At 37.5% G+C, this 22455-nt stretch overlaps 1 protein-coding gene across 1 annotated transcript in view; it reads right to left on the bottom strand.

The window, feature by feature from the left end:
* clic4 (CLIC family member 4) overlaps nucleotides 1-20515 on the bottom strand; it is a 33656-nt gene extending 13141 nt beyond the window's left edge. Inside the window, 1 exon segment of the mRNA NM_201486.1 lies at nucleotides 20165-20515. Within this exon segment, the coding sequence (NP_958894.1) occupies nucleotides 20165-20233 (69 nt within the window). The 5' untranslated portion in view covers nucleotides 20234-20515.
* Nucleotides 20516-22455: the final 1940 nt, after the last annotated feature.

The raw sequence follows: 22455 nt of genomic DNA, 5'->3' as shown, positions 1-22455 counted from the left end.
TTTATTGTATTTTATTAAAGTCTATGTCTACCCCTACCCCCCAATCCTAAACCCAAGAATCACAGTAATGTAAAAACAGTAGTTCATTCATTTTCTTTTCAGCTTAGACCCTTTATTAACCAGGGGTCGCCACAGTGGAATGAACCGCCCACTTATCTAGCACATGTTTTACGCAGCGGATGCCCTTCCGGCTGCAACCCATCACTGGGAAAGTAGTTGTACTGAGTATTATTTAGGTTTTAAATTAAATTACCCAATAAATTGTATTTTATTAATCCCTAGCCCCATCCCAAGTCACAGTACAGTAAAAATATTAGTTATTGTTATACAGTGTTACAAAAATCATGCAATATTGACTTGCGTATCCGCAGCTGTCTCCCATCTAGACTTTACCGAAAACACAGGGAGAACATGTAAACTCCACATAGCCATGTCAACTGACCCAGCCAGGACGCTAGCCAGCAACCTTTTGGGTGTGAGGCGAACATGCTAACAACTGTGTTACCCTGCATTGTAAATATGTTCAAATATATAAATTCAAGGGTTAATAACAGAATTCCCATTTATGGGTAAACTAAATCTTTAAACAAAAATTAGACACAACAATAATTATTATTATTATAAATCTTTCATATCACAAAAGGTATTCTAAAAGTGAATTTGTTTGACTTCATATTCAAGCATTTGTGGGCTGAATATGTTCATGTTTGAGTATGCACTTTGTGAAAAGTGTCCAACCCTTTTTTAATAGTGTTGTTGACAAGTTCACATACACAGTCATCATGCAGTCCAATATTTGGTCAATGAAGACGGTACACATATAATGTACATGCTCAGGTGGTTGTGTCAGATTATCACATCTACAATCATCTGCAGTTATCTCATCTGTAGCAAAAAAAAAAAAAAAAATAGTACATGCAGGCTTTAAGGCAGCTGACTATCCAGACCAAAGCCGAGCTGGAACCGAAGCTAGGGAAAAGATATCATTTTGAATTCAATGCCTAGATAAACTCACCACCACTTACTGGATGAATACCCATTCTGTACCACTTGAGAAAGGCATAACTCAAATCACAAACAGTTTGTGCTGGATTCTAGCAGGTTCCCAGAGCTCTGGAAACCTCAATGAACAGCAATGATATTTGTATAAGCTTTTTCTCCCTACATGCCGTATTGTCAGCTCTCAAGTTATCTGGTTTCGCATGTTGAAAAGAATCCAGCAGCTCAATAAAGAACGGAAGACTTTGTTCTGGATTGTTCCCTTTCTCTCCCTCTTTCATTCTTCCAGTCTCTCACCCATCCAGGCATCCCACTGGTGTTTCTTGTTCATGCACTTTTTTCCTCTCTGTGATGAACAAAAGCTTCACTTCTGCTCCGTTATCACCATGGCAGGTCTTTTGCATACGACTCAGGGTTCATTTGAGAAGCTCCTCATTAAAATACATTTAAATCCTCTTTATATACACATTAATTAAATGACTTCGATAAAACGACCCCCCCTGTCTTTCCAATAAAGAAAATGGGATTTACTCAGAGTAGAGAATAAGACAAAGAAATTTAATGACTTAAGATGATTCAGTGAGGCCTGGATTTTTCCCCAAAGAAAGATGCTCACAGTAAGAAAGAACCGGTAAGAACAGTAAGAACCGGAAGTCTCTCATCGGGTTAGGACAAAGGTTTCTATAGAGACACATGGATGTGCTATCTGTCCTGTAGAGTTCAGTCTATTAGGCCCGACAATAGGCTACACAAAACAACCAGTTACACAAACTCACAGCCAAGAACTCCAACAGTAGAGAAAAGAGAAAAGATGAGGAGAGGAAGATGAGGAAGAGAGGAAGATGAGGGTTACAGAAAAGAAAAAGAAAAACATTCAAAATCAAAGCTTGTTCAGCAGCTGTGTTTTCATCCATTTTGCATTTTGAAGATGCACATAAAAATAAATAAATAAATAAATAAATCAGTTGATGGAAACGCCAAGATGCACATCAATTATGAAAATGCTAGCTGAGTAGGACAAACTTTTTATTCAATAGGGAAAGATGTGATGATGATAAGAGATGAGAAAAATGTGTGTGAATGACAGGCTAAGCACATTATAAAGCATTTGAAATGCTGTTTTGGTCATTGTAAAACACCTTAACCGTTTCAGTATTATGGTTATTATATTATTAATGACCTCCAGAACTGTCAAGAGCATCTGTGCTCTGCGTCTCATGGCTTCAAATGCCACCGCACATTCATTGCAGGTCGGCATAGTCTTCTGAGTTGCAAGTAATTTATCAAATAAGGAAAAGATTTGACGCAGCGTCTCCTACTGCAGCAAATTCCGTTCTTACTGTTGACATTTAGCACCAGTTAATCAGAAAGTGACAATTTTGTTCTTTTTGACTCACTGGATGGAAACGCTCGAGAATGCAATAATCCAGTTTTGCGCATCTTTGAATAGAAACATGGCTACTGTGTGCTGCTGAGGGTGTCTGTCAGAAACATTCAACCTCTTATTGAAATGAAATCATTCTTATTGCTGTGCATTATGTAAATGTGTTTAGTGATATGAGATTTGTTGAACAGGAAGAGGTGTGTGTGTGTGTGTGTGTGTGTGTGTGTGTGTGTGTGTGTGTGTGTGTGTGTGTGTGTCTGATATACATTTAACGTTAAAATAATTCAATGTAAGGGATGCAAATAAATTTTAAATTGAAGTGTGCCGATTGTTATGAGTCGCTAATTTATCTCATGCAGTAAGTAAAAGAGCACTGTTAGGGCTGAAGAATATAACATGAGCATCAATATCGCAATGTGTGTATCCGCAACAGTCACATTATCTGATTTATTAACAAGTAAAAGATTAAGATATTAAGTATTGTTTTTTTTCTAACTGTTTATACAATGATGACTGTATTATTTTACATTTGATTGTTCAACTTCTGTACTTGAATACTGTTATACTCCCTAGAAAACCATAAAGCAGTGCTTATTTTTTTTATTTATTTTTGCTTGTAATTTATTATAATTCATGTAGATGCACTGCATAGAAGACTTGATCATCTCAGTCAATCTAAATGAATGAAATCTTTCCAAATCGAGCAATTTAAATAATTTGGTAAAATTATATTCATATTGCAATATAAATCACGGCAAAACAAAATGTCAGATTTTTCTAATATCGCGCAGCCCTCATTGCAATAAATAATCCGCCACCCAGAATTTTTTTGTGCAATGTTTTCAACGCAGGTAAAACAGATAGACCTCAAGTCACTTATTATCTGCAAACATCAGCATCCCTCAGGGCTTTGTTTGTTTATATATAAAACCAAAAAATGTAAATGGTTTATCTCAGCAACAGCAAACAAGGGTTAATGCAGGTACACTTAGTTTTCCTGTTGCAGTACCAGTAATAGCCTACAGGTCTACACAGCTGTGGATTCCCCAGAGGGTTTTACTCATCTGCTTCATTCATAACAACAGAGAGCAAACAGCCTCTTCTCGCACAAAGAGCTATAATAATAAGACCAATTATTGATATCAAAGAGGTGTGCAGTGACAAAGCCATTCATGTCCTTGCACAAGTTTATTTAAATGCATCCAAATTGAATTGCTCATGTGCTGTAAACTATTTCCAGGTGCTTTTTCATAAATATTTAATTCCCCAAGCCAAACACATCTATATATAGATATTTATTGCAACGATACAAGACAAAGTGTAAAAAACAACAAACCAACAGGTGGGCTTTGACAAATTTGAGAGGATTGTGTTCGGTTTACGTGTTAAACCTCCTTCTGTCTTCATTTCTCTCCTTTTTGTTTTTTCTGTTCTCCTCTCACCTCCCCCTCTGGAAGGCCTCTGAGGATGGTGGGGAGGGGAGCAGAACATATTCCAGAAATGTCCGGCATGGGGTGTTGTGTGAGGGTTTTGTTTAGATTTTGAGACATCGACTGAGGGCAAGCATTTCCTCTTGAGACAGCTGCTAACTCAGCCAGTTTTACTTAAAAGAGATTCTATTTAAAAAAAAAAAAAGCTGCACAACACTTCACTCTCACCTCCAGACACAGGACAGACTGTGCTGCATGTTTTTAATCAGCCAGTTTAGAACAGAACAAATGCTGTCCTCTTAAGTCAAAAGGGATGATTTTGAAAGATGCCCACTGTTAAAAATGAACAGGAGTAGTGTTTGCATATGTTTTCCATAGATGCTGCCCTCTTTACACAACTTTCCCTTCAGAGAGGTCTTGCATTCCCTCAGATCCATATGACAACTCTCCAAACACAAACAGAGCCCTTTTGTTTAACACCTCTTGAAAACACATTGGGTGCATCCAAAAGAAAAGAGGGGAAAAAACAGATGGCAGTCTGGAGGAAGTGAAAGAAAGACTGTGTACCTTATATGGCAACACTGAAACCTCTAAACCTACATTACTCATATTGTTATTCATGTCCAAAAAAAAACAAAAAAAAACTAACCTATCAGAAATGGACAGCAGAAGATTTTATATAACTTTGCAGATTCAAACCTCAGTAGAACGATAAGGATTTTTTTGTTATTTTTCAAGAAGTCTTGAGATGGTGTGATTAAGGGTACTGCTCCAAAACACTGACAGTTTAGAATGGCATTTCTCTCTAATATATTCATTCAAGTCCTTGCAAGTTAAATAAATTATATATATACACATTTAAAAACTAAAAATCACAGGTGGTTACACATTATTTTGACTGCCTTGAAACCAACAAACCTAAATTCATTCATTCATTTTCTTGTCGGCTTAGTCCCTTTATTAATCCGGGGTCGCCACAGCTGAATGCACCGCCAACTTATCCAGCACATTTTTACGCAGCGGATGCTCTTCCAGCTGCAACCCATCTCTGGGAAATATCCACACCCACATTCACACACTACGGACAATTCAGCCAACCCGATTTACTTGTACCGCATGTCTGGACTGTGGGGGAAACCGGAGCACCTGGAGGAAACCCACGAGAACGCAAGGAGACAACAACAAAAAAATAAGGTCAAAAATCTTGGAGTTATTCTGGAGTCAGAGATGAGTTTCAGTAGTCCTGTCAAAGCAGTGAATCAGCATACTACCATCTCAAAAACATTGCAAGAATTAGATGCTGAGGAGGAGTTCATACTTTTATCAGCAGCAGCGTGGATTACTGTAATAGACTCCACAAAGGCCTTCCCAATAAGACAGTCAGACAGTTGCAGCTCATTCAAAACACTGCTGCCAGGATTCCGACCAGAACCAGAAAATCAGAGCACATCACACCTGTCCTCAGGTCTTTACACTGGCTTCCAGTCACATTCAGAATAGATTTTAAAGAGTTATTCCTTGTCTATAAATCACTAAATTGACCTATGGACCTAATACTTTTTGAATACAAACCTAACAAATCCCTCAGATCATTACGATCAAGTAAATTAGAAATTCTAAGAGCTCAGTGAAAGCAGGGTGAATCCGCCTTCAGTTATTACGCCCCCTGCTGCTGGAATCAGCTTCCAGAAATAATCAGATGTGCTCCAACATTAAATACATTTAAAGCCTTAAAACACATCTGTTTAAAGCCGTTCTTTTACTGAATGAGCTCTTTTCTACGTCTCACAGATCACACTATTGTCTTTCTTTTCTTTTTCATTCTTTGATAACCTGTTTTAACACAATTTAATCTGTTATTAATCACTTTTATTATTTCTTTTTATTTTCTTTTCTTATTATTTCTTTTAATTTTTTATTTTAATACTTGTCTTTTTTATTCTTGTTTATGTAAAGCACTTTGAATTGCCAACGAGTATGAAATGTGCTTTATAAATAAATTTGCCTTTCCTAAAAATCTTTGGCATGACATGGATATTGGCAGTAAAAATAGAGCATATTTGGCTATTAGGCAGGTTAATCTTTATTGCCAGCTGTTAATAAATCTAATTTCCTTTATTTGAAGTTTATACGGCACAATTATCAGTTAACCGTTATCTCAAATAATTACAGTTAGATCACAGAACCACGATCACGAGTCTGATAATACTCTAATGATTGCAAGTTGACATGTAGTTGAAAATCTACTAATTAATGCATTGATAAAAACATCACTTTTTTGTTTCAAAATTATATAAAAGCACACCTATAAATGTTGTAATTCCCATTTCTAAAAAGTATCATTAAAAAGATAATACATTTATTAGAAGCTATTTCATCCAAAACCCACAAAATATACACTGCCAATTCACAGTGTGCTTTCATCTACAATTCATCACATTCTCTCTTTCAAGCACAGATGGACAGGGAGTCTCTTAATAAACCGCGTGGCACTGTCAGAGACAGATGAAGGGATCTGAAGTCCACAAAGGAACACACACAAAGCTACAGCTGTCCAGTGGAGACAGTGAGTCACGGTGCAGTAGCTGTTGAACATGTCACCGTCTCCATCTGATCTGCGCTCTCTTTGAGTGATCTCATCTCTTCCAGAACAGTTCTTAGGACGTCACAGAGGGCAACTCACTTTGAATGCCTGAAGGTGGAGCCTCTTTCTCCACAATCAGAGAGAAGTGCACATGGGACAAGCACCCACTTCTGCACTCTTTCAGCCCTCCCTTGTTAGGGCACACTGTGAGACTCTCATAGGACAGAAAGTGTGTGTGTGTGCGCGAGTGTGTGCGTTTCAGGAGGTGGGGCTGAGAGGAAGTGCCCAGTGGACTAAATTTAGAAATTCAAACAGCCAAACTCTTCACAAATCACAATGTGTTCATTCTCCAGCCCCTGTGCATGATCGGACCAAAATGTTGCCTTATAAGGAAGGAGGGAAAGAGAAAGCTTGAGAAGAGAAAGAATAAGAGAGTAATAAAATGATACTCCACTTGAGAACTTGAAATTAAAACATTCGTCATCTTAACACAAACATGATTTGGAAATGTATGATTTCATGTACTGATATTGATGGCATGGGGATGACTTAAATGGAAATGCCATTGCCAAATTGAATGCTAATTTTCAATTTAACGAAAAATATTTAGTGTTTTTAATACTAATAAAGATTTATTATTTCTGAGGAATTGTAAGACACTAAAGACCGGAATTATGGCTTCTGAACATGCTGTTTTGCCACAACAATTCATTTCTTTAAAAAATATAAATAGTTTCTGTTTTTGGTTTAACATGTGAAAGTAATTAAAGCTGTCAGAGTTTAAAAATCAAAAAGCAAATTCAGCTGCCTTATTCACATGGAACTAGTGTTAAAAATCACCGTTTATAATGCATGAAAAGCTATATCTAAATTTCAATTGGCAAACTGTCAGCAGTATTAGCATCTTTAAACTGTTCTAAAACCTTTATTTTTAAGCAGTTAAAAGTAGGGCTGTGATGGTAACAGATTTTTTATTACCGCGGTGATGAAGCAATTAATCAAGCGATATATATTAGGGAATTTAACGATTACTCCATTGTCGCCAGTAAACAAATTTCTATCAAAAGACCTTATAAAATGAAAGATTAAGCACGGACATTTAAAGGATAAGTAATGCTTGCTCTGTGATGCGTTAACGACTTTAAACAATAAACAGTAATAATCAAGTGTGTGCAGTTCATGTTACCTTTTGGAGTCTCTCTCTTGATATTGGAGGCGCAAAAAACGATATTATGCGCATATCCTGTTATATATGCTGGTGCAGCTATTAATTCACGGGTCAGGTAATCAAAAAGTAGGCTACATGATGTTTAATTATGGGTGGTCACGAGTGGATAAGATCAATAATTGGTTAAGCAGCCTTTTAACTACTTTGTTCAAATATTCCACATTTTAATATTTTAGGCAAAAACAAAACTGACCAGATCAATGGAGGTGTTTGTCATAGTGAAAACTGTTTAATATTGACAGATACTCTTATTTTTGATGATACAGTTACAAAGATCCATTATTCAAATATTTCACTTTTATTTTATTTATACTGTAATTGTATTTAATAGATCAGTTTGTTTTGGCTGCGGCATAGCGGATACTTTACTCCACCTCTGAGGTTATCTATTTTTTTTTTTTTTGGTAGATAACTGGCCAACAAAAATAAATTAAAATTAAGGTACGAATTGTACAAAACAAAACTCGGTCCAAAAATATTCTTCTAACGACAAAAATATATAAATTGTATATTTTTAAAGTCCCCGTCCGCTAAACAACTGTGCAGTGTCTGTTTTGCTCTATGGGAAAAAAGGATTAAATTAATGCTCCACTTTAATTGTTGCATCACAAACCTGTGATATATATTGGCTACATTTTTATAAACTACTTTATACAAAATTATTTTATGATATAGCATACTTTAAATAAGTCAACATATGTGATAGTTGTCTCTTATCACCACGACTGCAGGATCTGTTTATAGCCCCTGTTAAAAAACAAAAAAAACCTACATTTGACCAGCCTTTTAGCAGAGCCTACATTAATGTACTGATAGTCCTGTGCCAGTTTGACATTATACATTAAACTGAGGATAGTTTCAAAAGTTCACAATGATGATAGATTATAAAGCATGTTTGGCATGCTGTCCCAGACGAGAGTCCTGATCTCATAAGATCCTCAAGCCCAGGGCTCTCTCCCGTTGCAGGGCAAGAGGGGAGTTTGAGCTCAGGTAGATCTTGAAACTGTCCCACCATAGTAGCTAACGAACAGATAGTGATTGCTCTTAAGAGATAACTACTTACTAGGTGCATGTCTATGGTGCAGATTTGGATAAGTCAATTAACTTAAGTTGCATGTTTTCGGAAGGTGGAAGGAAACCATGGGATCCGGAGGAAATCCACGTGAGCACGGGGAAAACGTGTAAACTCTGCATAGAAACGTCGGCTGGCTTGGTAATGACTAGAACCAGTGATGTTCTTGCTATAAGGCAATAGTGCCAACCACTGGGGCACCATGCCACCCATCTAGGAAAGGACGAGGAGTAGGGGTGGAAAGGGGGATTCAAGAAAATGGCTGTGATATGGAACTTAGGTTATTGATAGTGAATGAGGAATCGTCTGATTGGTGAATCATGAATTGGCTAATGCATGACATGATCCTCTCAAAATTAGTTTATGAATAAACTTCACTTAAGTATGAGTTAGCAGGTCTGCTATATTTATTTGACGGAGGAAAATAATCTTGAAATGAAAAACAGCCTATGCCAATTATTTAAAAGGATTCAGTCAGTGTTTTCGTTTTGTAATCTTAATTTGTAATTTAAGGAAAAAATATTTCGAGCAGGCCTATTATTCTTTTTATTTCGATTATTCTGCTTTTCTCTACGATCCTAAAAGTTTTGCGAGCAACAATAAATAAACTAAAAAAGGGTGGTGATGACGGTAATAACCACATCACCACGGTTGACGTATCAATATGGTGGTAAGGCGGTGATGTGGTTAACATTACACTCCTAGTTAAAGGCAGCTGAAAGTATACTTTAGATGCATGCCATGGACTCAAAACTATTGCAACTGAAAATACTATTGAAATAATAAAAGCATCTAAATGGGGGTGATATACACAACTTTTTTGTTGTTGTTGTTTAATTCTGCCATTTTAACATGTATTCAGATGCACTCAGGCCTCCTGCACACAGCAACATTCATGCAAACATTCCCAGAACATTCCTCTTAACAAAAAAGCAGACTGATGACTCACCGCCATGCTCTCGGCCTGTCATTGGTCAACAAAAATCACTCACACATACACACTCCAATGGATACATGCAGAGTGTCATCTGACCCACACCACTGCTTGCACAATGTTGCACCAGCTGAATAAACAAGTGTTTTTCAAATGAACAAAAACACACGACAACGCTTTGTTCAGGAGACGAGAGCCAATCAACTGTGAGAAACTGCAAGACTAAACACATGCAGATCAAAGGCAGAATCTAGCCAAACTGCGATGAACACACAGGCCAAGACGACCACATTTAGTCAAATCACACCTGGCAGAAAACCTGATCAAATTTGCTTACATTTAACATTTAAAATGAAATTCAAATGCTGGCAATGTTACAGATGTCACTGTTCAACGTCAAATGATGGAAAATGGCACGTTCACACAATCCTGTTTAAGCCCATTGAGTGATTCAGAGAGCCAGACAGGATTGACACAACTGCATGTGTCTGAACTCACACTCAACTGACTGTTACACAGAGGCGTTACACACTAAAATAAAAGTTTACTTCTTCTAGTGTGTGTGTGTGTGTGAGAGAGAGAAATGCAGTAAAAAGGATTAAGCAACAACTGTACATAGTTTCTTAAAATAGATTTTTTAAAAACACTTTCTGAGCCCTGTCCAAAGCTAAACTCTCTCAGCTGCATCATGCTATGCATAAATTTCCAATAAATGTCTCCAGCAGTGCAATATCCAGTTGGACAGTCTAAGGGCAAAGGAATAGGGTTGTCTTGATGCCTTTAATTCATCTTACAATTCTATACAAGCTGAAGTGGCATGATACCATGTAGTATTGTGATACTGCAATTAATAACTCAAATTATAAGAGAAATTGTCAAAAATACTATGTTTTACATGTTATAATAGGTCTGAATTTAAATCATAATTCTCTCATTATTAAAAATATATGTTTTTTGCATGTCACTTCACCTAAAATGCATTAATTCTTTTAGGTTATTTTGTAGATAACAGACAACCAAAAAAATACATTAAAATAAAGATACAAACTATACCAAAATAAATTTGTTACAAAAATAGCCTTTTTCCAACAAAATTAGGCTCATTGGTTCATCGTTTCCTGTTGCTATTTTGGGTTTTTCATCTATTGTTTTTTTTTTTTTTTCAGTTTTATCAGGTAACAATCCAAAGTAATTTAAAATTTCACTTTGCCAGTAGTTCTTTTTGTCATGGTTGTTGTAGCTTCTAAATCGTATTGAGAGAAAAGAGAAATGAACCGATACAGATGTGCGTTTGAAACGTCAGAAAACTTGCAACCTTTAAGGGCTCTACAGACTACTAAAATCAAATGGTCGATTGTTGCACAAAAGTGTGAGCATTTTAGTGACTTTTTCACATCCAACATTATCTATTGTAGATAGACCGTTAATGACGATACAACCGTTGACAAACTACAGTTTCACTGCCAGTACTTTGGAGCCATAAGCTGCATCCCAAATGGCACACTATACACTATGCACTCATGCACTATGTACTTATGCACTTACACACTCAACAGGATAGTATATGTATGTAGTGGCGTCCCAAATGGCACACTAATGTTTTTTTACTAAGCGGAAATTCAAACCGTTTCTCTGATGACGTTTGACGGTCGCCAAATCAGTGAAATAAACTATCGAATTATCAGATAATGCCTGCCGTGAGTATAAACACATTCACCATCGGGAGGCGCTATAATCACTCTTGTAGGAGAATTTTGCTTTCACCATCTAAAATAAATAGTTATTCAACATGTGCGCCCGATAGCTCCGCTCTTTCCGCTACGCAAGCAAACCTGCGGTCGAAGTGTCCATCATTACACACTTCGTTTTAGCGGCTGAATGAGTGCATCATCCGGGTAATTAAAGTGCACTTATTATTTTTAGAGTTTTAGTGTGAACACACTACTTACACTATTTATACTACAAAATGACGTAGAATAGTGCACAAGTATGCGATTTGGGATGCAGCTATAGTATCGCGATACTACCATAGTACCTGTAAACCGTGCAACCCTAGATAGGATGAATATAAATTACAAAATAAAAAGTTAGTTGAATGTTTTCTAGGTGTACTTCCATCGTCAGTACTTTATAAATCAATTATGAACAATTGCCATGAATATTTTCTGATGATATCAACCTTTCTGTATTTAAATATTAAAGTAAACATGTATATACAGAACTTCTGGTTTATTTGAACTGAATATTCTGCATTAGTCATGTGAAGATAAACACACATTTCCTAGTTTACTTAGAGCTGCAATAAAAGAGGAGTGACTGGCGTGACAAACTTTTCATTGGTTTGGAAATAAAAGAGATGCCTACACAGTAAACCAATACGACAGGACACAATGGCGTTTCAAACAAAGGGATGAAACTTCATGATGGCTCGCTATCCTGGAATAACTGTAATGCAGCTTTCTGATTAAATACGAGTCGTTTGTTAATGAATGTGACTGTCTGAAGGGCATAAAGGGAGAGAGAAAGAGAGAGAGAGAGGAGGAGGGGAGGTCGAGTATGTCTTTTGTCCTTTAGACTGTTGAGTAAGGGCAGATCACATGCTGTGAGGACATTTGACTCTTGTGCTACTGGTTCTTAGTCTTAAACATTAAGAATATGGCCATGTCTGTCTGATCTAATAATCCTGTTACACCACAAACACAGGGAAACTTTTTGGCAAACAGAACTGGCAATTTACACCACTCTTTTGAGGCATTTAAAAGCATATGTTTGTGTTGACATTTTGGGAGCTGATAAAAGCCAGAGTTGCAGATTTAGCCGTTTGAAAAAGACGGACCGCTAATTTGAATTCAAAATAGACTCTTACAGAGATGAAATAAGCACTTGAAATATGTGTTTCAGCCTATTAGGCATGGGACGGTGACGGGGCAGTATAACGTCAACAACTTTTATAGCTTTTACACAATGATACTTACTGATGACTAAATGATTCCTTTTTATGCAGTTATTTGCACAACACCAAATAAATACCACAAAACAACTTAATGATTGGGGTGACACGGTGGATCAGTGGTTAGCACTGTTGCCTCACAGCAAGAAGGTTGGTGGTTCGAGCACCGGCTGGGTCAGTTGGCATTTCTGTGTGGCGTTTGCAGGTTTCCTCTGGGTGCTTCGGTTTCCCCCACAGTCCAAAGACATGTGCTATGAATTAAATCAACTAAATTGGCCATAGTGTATGCGTGTGAATAAGTGTGTATGGATGTTTCCCAGTCCAGCTGGGTTGCAGCTGGAAGAGCATCCACTGTGTAAAAAATTTGCTGGATAAGTTGGCGGTTCAGATTTGTAAAGAAATGCATTTGCCTCACCTATCTATCTCCATACAGACAACACTACTGGTGAGGTCAGTTTACTTGGTAGCTTACGTTGTACAGTGTTGCACTTAAGCACAGAGCTTAGTTTCATATTTGGAAAACGTAAAATAAAAAAAATAAAAAAGAACAAACAATCCATGTTTGATTATTTAACCATAATTTTATTTTCAATATAATATTTGATTAACTTTTTTTTGTTATTTAACGAGACCATATATAGTAGTATATAACACAGTTTCTTTTTTGTTTTAATGCAATATTAAAATATTGAAATAATATTAATTACATTGTCTGCATTCTTTCAAACTGATTTGTTGAAAGTGAAAATGTGGATGAATTTCTTTTTTCAGTTAGTCCACAAGCAACAATCCATTATTAAAGGGAAAATATTAATATGATTAAACAAACTAAATAACCGACATGGATATTACCTCAGTTAAACTTTATGAATTTCATTTTTTTTACTTAAACGTCCACGTACCCCAAGTAATCACAGATTCGCAAAAATGTAGGCTGAGGCACACATTTTCAATGAGCCTGAGCTGACATTCAGAGCTGAACCATAATCCTCTGAAGAAACATGCTCTTCTCTTGATCATTCAACCCATTGCTGTTGACAGAACAACAGATCTAAACGTGAATGTTTGAAAAAAAAAAAACATTTTAAAACGTCAGCAGATCCTGTCAAACTGAGCAAAAAGTTCCTTTAAAAAATGCATACAAAGCTACAAAAATAAGGCCAAACCATGGCCTTGAATACATAAGCAGTGATTAAACTATAACTCAGCAGTCCACATGGAACAGTCACTAACATCAGTGTAGACAAAAGTCAAACCAGAGACAAAACACTTAAGTCATCTGACTTTGCATGTACTCTAAACAATAATTAATCTAAAGAGCCAATCAAGGCAGAGCAAAAGATATCATGATTGCATCATCAGCACCTGGACTAAACACCTGAGTGACAGTGGCCTCCTTCTGCTGAGTAAACATCACCACGGTCACACGATGAACAGGCTCACTTTCAAATTGCACAACAACGTAGAAAACTGAGAAGATCTAAAAGTGTAGAAAGTGTTCACGATGAAACGAACACAGCTCGCACCACAGTACTGGGATAAATTGGTTGGTGGTTGCTAAAGCGTCTTGGGTAGCTTTGAGGAACACTCTAATATACAGTTGCTAGGCTGTTTTGGGTGGCTGCTTTCTTGCACAAGTCTCTACAAATGTATGTTACCAAAACATGATTTAGGTCCCTCCTTTGAAAGATTTATCATCACCCACTTTATTGTCTGCCAGGGAAACAATCACAAGTCCTTTAACAACTTCCATAAACTTTTTAAGTCTAGTTTTAAGATGCTTTGATTTATCCGATCACAAGTGGATGATACTAAATACAGGTAGAAACAGAGACTGAAATTGAGTTTGTCAAACAAATTGATTGATTACTGTTGCTTCTCATGCAGTCAATCACATTCAAAAAGCCTTTCTCTCTGCCTGTTGACCTAATTCTTCAACATTACAGGACGTGTTATTGAAGCGTGCTTGCCAGGCAGGATTTAAACTGCCACATGAAATAAGTTTAATTTGGAAAGGAAGAAAAGGTAAAAAGAACTATGTTCTCCTCCTAGCCACATCTGCTTTGAAGCCTTATAAAGTATCATTGCACAGCAATTAATTGTATCTAGCTGATACAGATTGGAAGAACATAGTTTGTTTAATTAAGCAAGTTATGGCTTAAAACTCTATTTTCCATTTAAAAAGTAAATGGTGCATGACTCAAGAGCTAAAATGAAAACAAAACATTATTTAAGAGTTTATTATGCAAAAGGTTAAAATATTAGGTATTTTACAATACATTTATTCAATATGGCATAGATATTAGGCATGGGCTGGTAGACTTTTTGATGTTATGATAGCCTTGAAACCGGTTATAGCACCATGCCTAATTGATATAAAAACTGATTTTATTTTCAATAATTGCTTAAAAATCACATGGTTTAAACAGATTTAAAGAATCTGATGCCAAACATAAATCTAAAAATGAGCAGGCACAATAAAATAAGAGCTGATATGAATTGTATTTCTTAATCTATATACACTGCATTCTTCAAAGCAGTTTCTAAATAATATGGCAAAATTAAGTGAGTTTTTTTTTTCCTTTAAAAAGCAAGCAAAATAATCTGCCATTGGGGTGAGAAAATTAATTTTATTAACAAAAACAAGATTATTTTCGCACCCCATAAGCAGAATAATTTGCTTGTTTTAAGGAAAAAAACTCACTGAATTTGGGCACATTATTTCTCAAATCAAGACAATATTTTACTTGTCAAGAAAATGCTACTTGATTTAAGAATATGTATATATTTGGACTAGAAACAAGACAAAACCTCTAGATAAGAAAAGCATTTTTGCAGCAAACGCGTAATATAATTACAATCTGTAATGCATCTCATATCCATTTATGAATAGGAATTCCTCTCTAAACTTCTATCATTTACCACACTTCCACACGTTGCCTTGGAAAACCAAAATAAGCCTGCCATCCGATTACCATGAGACCTGCAAATCCTTTCTCGGACCAAGGCTTCATTAGTGCTGCATCATACACTAGAGAAGTCGCATCAATTTAACAGAGGCTGATCCCATTAAACCTCTGAGGCTGATCTCTCAATCTCAAATCCATTAGAGAACACTGCAAGATAAATAGCCAACTAAACTGAATATAAGATTGTAAACCCTTAAAATCAGATTCAGTCACCAAAAAAAAGGTGTGTGCAGACCCTTTGGGAAATGCATTGTTTATGAATACAAACTGCAGAGCACTTTGCTGCGATCAAAGCAAAAATCTGAAAAAGCACATGGTGGTGAAGATGGCCAGCAGGTGCGGCTGTGCAGAGAGGGAGGGAGGAAGGGAGAAGACTGCATTATCAGCCGCTAGCAGGGGCAAGGTTTGCCTGGTTACGATGGCAACAAAGGGGTTGGTCCTGCTGTGATGTTGTGTGTTAAGAAAAGGTGCAGAACAAAGATGCATTACATACATGCTGTTAATTATGAATGAGAAAGACATAAAACGACAAAAAGGGAAGAGGGGGGAGAGAGAGCTTACCATTATCTATCTACTGCAGTGTATGCAATTTTAAACAAATAAAATGAAATTCTCTTTACTCTGGCACCATAGAAACAAAACACAAACAGTGCAAGTGTCACTGCAGCTCATCTGACATCAATGCTGAAAGAAGGTGGCCTGCGGTCTCTCTTCATGCCGTTTCACAACAAAACCATAACAGCAGGAAAATTGTTTTATAGCTACTCTTCTATTAATTTTGGATGCTGATTTCCTGTTCACTGAACTGTCAGTAGGAAACACTGCTGTGTGGTCGAGCTGAGAGTCTAAATATATGATACCTGCGGTTATAGACAATTTCCGGACTACCTCATTCATAAAAATCGCATCACATGAGATGCGTACAGTGTCACTGAGGATGTCATCCGACCAATATCAAGCAATGTCTTAAAAGGGCATTGAAGTTGTCACTTTTTAAGCACACTTAAGTTCACTTTCTTTTTAAAACTTAATATTTATATTTGTTTATTTTCCAATGGATACTCAATGGATACTGGTTTTTAGCTTTTAGCTTTCTTCAAAAAATCATTTAGTGTGTTCAACAGAATAAACACTTGATGGGGTGTAAATAATGAATATATTTTCATTTTTGGGTGAACTATCTCCAAGTAAGTTAAATGATGAATATATTAAGTGACTTTTAGTCGGTGGTATGCTAAATGCTAAGCTTTTGAAGTGCTCAATAACAGAACCAAAATTCTAAGTATATTTTTTCTGAAAAAAACATTTAAAGAGACCTTTTGTTTTTTTACTATTTTTTCGAGATTTGAGAAGTCTTTTGTGTCTCTAGAATGTGTCTGAGCTTGAGTTTTAGCTCAAAACACCCGTCAGATTATTTTTTATACCTTTCAGAATATTAGAATTTTCAGCTCTGAACACAATGTGGCCGTTTTTGTGGCCCGAGCCTTTTACGCTAGTTTTCCCCACCCACCGGTCCCACGTGCCTGTCAGAGTGTGCCGCAAACTCTGCCTCAGCTGCATCAGATAAACAGCACAGTGACGGACATGAAGCAAGCAGATTTCATGTAACGTTTGTGAGAAATACTACAGTAAGAACTTTACCAATGATTATTTGATGTATTTGTTGTGGAGTTATTTCAAGCCTTTCTGCGTTAAGTCACACAGTGTGTGCGTTTAACTTTGCACTTTTCTTGCAAGGCAAACGTGACCGGATACACGTTAATCTCCACTGCTGTGTGGATTTCCGTTATGTTAATGTACAAAATAAACCTGATTTAATGTCCACAAACCAGGATTGAAGCATATTCTTTTAAATTCTCATTCTTGATCACATTTGATGATGATTGATGATCAAAGCAAGCTAAAGAGATTGTTCAATCCTGGTTGCTTTGCGCACGTCTTGTATTGTTGATATGATTATATGCGTTACTATGAAGACATGTCAATACGCGACTGCACTTCTACATGCCGTTATGGTGGGCCTCATAATGGGAGGGAATTTTGATCCTATTTTAACATCAATATGACCGTGGACACACTATACCTGCACATAGTTCTGTCCAAACAGCTTACAAAAGATGATTTTAATCATAGGTGCACTTTAAATGAAAAAAATATATATTTTGAAATATTTTAACATTTAAAAAAAAGTTTAACATCATTTAAGGGTGCTTTCAAATCTGTAGTTCGCTTTATTTGGTCCGCACCAAGGGTAATAAAAGATACATTGTTGCATCTTCTGCCACCTTTGGGTTGTTTTCACACCACACTGCTGGCTTTGCTCGAACCAGTTGAAACGAACCAAAATGCAGTCATCTGACAAAGTCCACATCTCTCATTGGCCAGATGTTGTTGAACATATTTCCTAAACTGCTTATTGATTGGTCAGAATTCACGTGCGGGAAAATGCCAATGAACTCCCGCAGGTAAACAAAACCGGCAGACACAAAAGGTCACTTTTTATTATGGAGGGACGAATGCGCTGACTGATTGTATCCCTGCTTTAGACAAACTATACATTTCGAGAATGAAGCGGGGCCGTGGCTGGAAAACAGGGTTTTAATGAATCGCTCGTCACTTCAGGAGGAGGCGTGAATTAATTTAGCTATACTGCGACATGGTCATCTTGCGGAAATATTACCAACGATCCATCAGGTAATGTTTTCCCCTCTCCCTCTCTCTCTGTTGGTAAAGCGCTGTCAACAAATATTTTTCCTCCATATCCCATAATGCACAGCGCATCGGCCTACGGCAGATGAATTGGTCCAAAAGGCGTAGTACTTTTTGCGGTTGGACCTGTTTTAATACGCATCATATTCTCACCACAAATGAACCGCTCCAGGGTTCGTTTGAAAGCGTACCGAGACCACCTCTTCAATCAGGTCTCGGTACGCTTATTTGGTCCGCTTTTAGTGCGCACACGAGTACGATTGCTGAATTCTCACCTGCCCAAACGAACCGTACCAAAAGGGGAAACGAACTCTAGTGCGATTCAATCGAACTAAATAAGGCAGGTGGGAAAGCACCCTAAGTCTACCTCACTTTTGGCTTGAATTCGTCTCTTGCTGTAATATGAAATATATACACACACAAAGACTGGACTCCTCATATTTCACAGGATCTCAAACTCTCATATTAATGAGCTTGTTCTGAGGTTTTGAAGCATCACTTCTCAACTCCCAAAAAGAGCTGAACTATACAAATGTGACAAACCGCTGTAATGTTCATTGACTTATTACAGTCCATTTAATACAGCAGGGCCAACCTTTAATTAAAGCCTCTGGAATCATAAACACTCAGTCAGCAATTGCAAGTCTGAAATCCAAAGTCCTGAGATTGAATGCACTAGTAGTTCAGTAACCATGTGGTTCAGAGAAGAGAGTTTGCTTCCAAACAGACGTGGGACCCCAATCAACCCCCCTCCTCTCTGCACTGCACTGCACTAACACTGTCCCCTCCTCCATTTCCCTTCTCTCCCTCCTTTCAGGAGTTTTCCCGCTCTGCCGGACAGAAGGCCTTTGGAGGGAGAGAAAAAGAGGAGAAAAGCCAGGAAAAGAAAGAGGGCGGCAGGATTCTCAGCAGTGGAGAGGAATTCAAATAATTCCACTTTGATTACTCAGAGATCCAGAAGACCAGATTCCTTCGCTTTGGTTTACATTGGGAGTATAGTCTTATGAAGCACACAAACAAGAACTGGTCTCTAGTTACATTAAATATCCCACACTGATGCCTGTGTGCAGTTAAAATAAATATGAAACACTTATGAAGGCAAAACAGTGCAGAAGGAAAATGAAAGCTGGCTTAGGTGTCACTCATTCAAAGAGTTTCACATAGAAACAAAGAATCATTATTTAAAAAAAAGATTTTGAACTATGGCAAAGCACATTTACGCTCTTTTGGGTTCGGTTTATTGTCAATCGGGGTTACTTTGTATCCTGGACCGGACGGATTTCCTGCAGTCTGGATTGGGAACTGCAGATGTACATTGTTGAAGATTTCCCATGCAAACCCGCGTGCTTTGTGCTTTCAGCTGAGGGAGTAAATTATTATGCTTTTACTTTGTGTCACACAATCATCCGAATAACATTATACAACAGTGAGTGGAGAAAAGATGAAAATATGGGATATTGAGAAAACGCCCATTTGACATTCAATGTCATCATACACCCCTACTGTAAAGCAAAACCGCTGAATCACATTTCAGACCTTTGTTTTGGACATATTAAAGATCAAGTTGTTGATGCTACCTATATCTGTGAATATTTTATTTATCGACAAAAACCAGAATTGTGATTCAAATGACAACAGAAGCCTGTAACGTTAGTTTGGGAGGTGTGGGCTGAACGTTTGGCACTGACAGTAACGTTATTGGTCACCATTCACTTTCCTAGTTTCTTTTTTTGTCCCTGTATATTGAAAGCATAAGGTGACCGAAGCTCACGTTCACTAAAATCTCGATGGTGTTTACAAACGAAAACTATTTTGGTGACTATGTGATGGCAAAACGTTCATTTCTGCAAGCACTATCCTATAATCGTTACTTATATGATTATAGTTTATTAATTAGAAGCTTACCTTCACAAAAAGCTCGATGACGGGCTCGTTATCCCCCTTCAAACCGTTCTGAGGTACCGAGAGAGACATCCCGAACTTTTGTTTTTACACGGGCGCCTTCACAACAACAAACCTCGATTTCTTCAGCTTGGCACAAAAAGTTTTGCTTTCACGCCTCCCTCTTTCTCGAGCCGAGTTTTTCGGACACACAAAAAACACTCTGCGGTTTTTCCAAGTGCAACCGAGTTCGTCAAAACGAAGAAGGCGCGTTTCCACGAGGTCCTGCCGCTGCCTAGAAACACATCACTGAGAAAACCCGACGGAGTCCGCTATGTCTCCTCCTCTGCTTCTCGCTCAGGATGGCGACGACGTAGAGGGGAAAAATCTACGGGAGTATTTAAGGCGGTGATGTCACACGCAGTGGGCCGAACTCATCTGGCGCAAGAAGAATCGGTACCGTGCGCGTGCACTGGAGCCAGAGCTCCCCGAGGAGTTTTATATAGCTAAATCTGTATTTAAAAGCCCTTTTTACTTGCACTGCAAGTCTCGTACTTTGTAAAGCTGACGTTACCATGAAGACACAAAAAATCTGTTTTTAGTTAAGTCAATTTATTTTGAAATGTTTTAGTTAATTAAAATAAATTAAGTCAAGTAATAGTAACAGGCTGCTATAGGGCTGGGGAAACCTGGTTAGTGGATTCACTAAATTTTCTGTACATTTATCCAATGAACATTGTTTCCATAACAGAATTTCTCAAATAATGTTTATCTTGATATAATGATCTTATCTCCCAGCTTTATCTCCCAAGTTTAACGCATGCAATTTTTGGTTAACATATATCAATGTTTTACTTTTTAATTTAAATTTTAAGTTTTCACAAAAAAATTTGCGTCAATAATTTGCAATTATATATATATATATATATATATATATATATATATATATATATATATATATATATATATAGACCTACATACATATACATACACAATGTTGAAATTAAGAGATACAGAACAAAATAACAATAAACCTCATTTTTAGGCATTTCAGGAGATCTAAGTAATTTGTTTTTAAAGACGATTCTTTGCACATATGAACCCTAAAGATACAAAGCCACGTGGGGTGTTGAAAGAGACCATGTTAAATTTTCAATTTAAGAGTAAATAAATAATTATTTATTAAATGTCAAGAATAAGAGATTAAAGCTATGACCATGTCGCTGTTTGCAAGATCACCATATTGTCTGTGCCCACTGGCCTAGTAAAATACATAACATAGTTAACCTACAGTGTATCCAGAAAGCATTCATAGCGCTTCACTTTTTCCCCATTTTTTTATGTTACAGCCTTAATTCGAAATGGATTAAATTAATTTATTTCCACAAAATTCTTCACACAATAGCCCATACCCCACAGCCTTTGCGGTGCAGCTCTGAATTGAGCTCAGGTACATTCTGTTTCCACTGATCATTCGAGATGTTTCAGCAGCTTAAATGGAGCTCACCTGTGGTAAATTCAGTTAATTGGACATGATTTGAAAAGGCATACACCTGTCTATGTAAAGTCCAAGGGTTGACAGTGCATGTCAAAGCACGAACCAAGCATGAAGACAAAGGAATTGCCTGTAGACCTCTGAGACCGGATTGTCTCAAGGCACACGGCTAGGGAAGGTTACAGGAAAATTTCCTTAGTCAGGGAGGTGATCAATAACCCGATAGTCACTCTGTCTGGGCTCCAGTGTTCTTCTATAGAGAGGTGAACATACAGAGGGACAACCATCTTTGCAGCAATCGACCAATCAGGCCTGTATGGTAGAGTGGCCAGACGGAAGCCACTCCCTACCTGGAACTTGCCAAAGGCATCTGAACGATTCTCAGACCATAAGAAACCAAATTCTCTGGTCTGATGAGACTAGAATTTAACTCTTTGGAGTGAATGGTAAGCTTTACATTTGGAGAAAACGAGGCACTGCTCATCACCAGGCTAATACGTTCCCTACAGTGGCAGCATTATGCTGTGGGGATGTTTTTCAGCAGCAGGAACTGGAAGACTATTCAGGATAGAGGGAAAGATGAATGCAGCAAAGTACAGAGACATCCTGAATAAAAACTTGCTTCAGAGTGCTCTTAATCTCAGACTGGGGCGACGGTTCATCTTCCAGCGGGACAATGACCCAAAGCACACCGCCAAAATACCAAGAGTGGTTTCAGAACAACTCTGTGAATGTCCTTGAGTGGCCTAGCCAGAGCCCAGACCTAATTCCCATTAACATCTCTTGAGAGTCACTTCCCATCCAACCTGATAAGGCTTAA

Source organism: Danio rerio, chromosome 17 (assembly GCF_052040795.2).
Source record: "Danio rerio strain M-AB ecotype USA chromosome 17, GRCz13ab, whole genome shotgun sequence".
In the NCBI taxonomy this organism is placed as follows: Eukaryota; Metazoa; Chordata; class Actinopteri; order Cypriniformes; family Danionidae; genus Danio; species Danio rerio.
The sequence above is the reverse complement of the archived record's forward strand: the minus strand, read 5'-3'. Positions and strand labels throughout refer to the sequence as shown.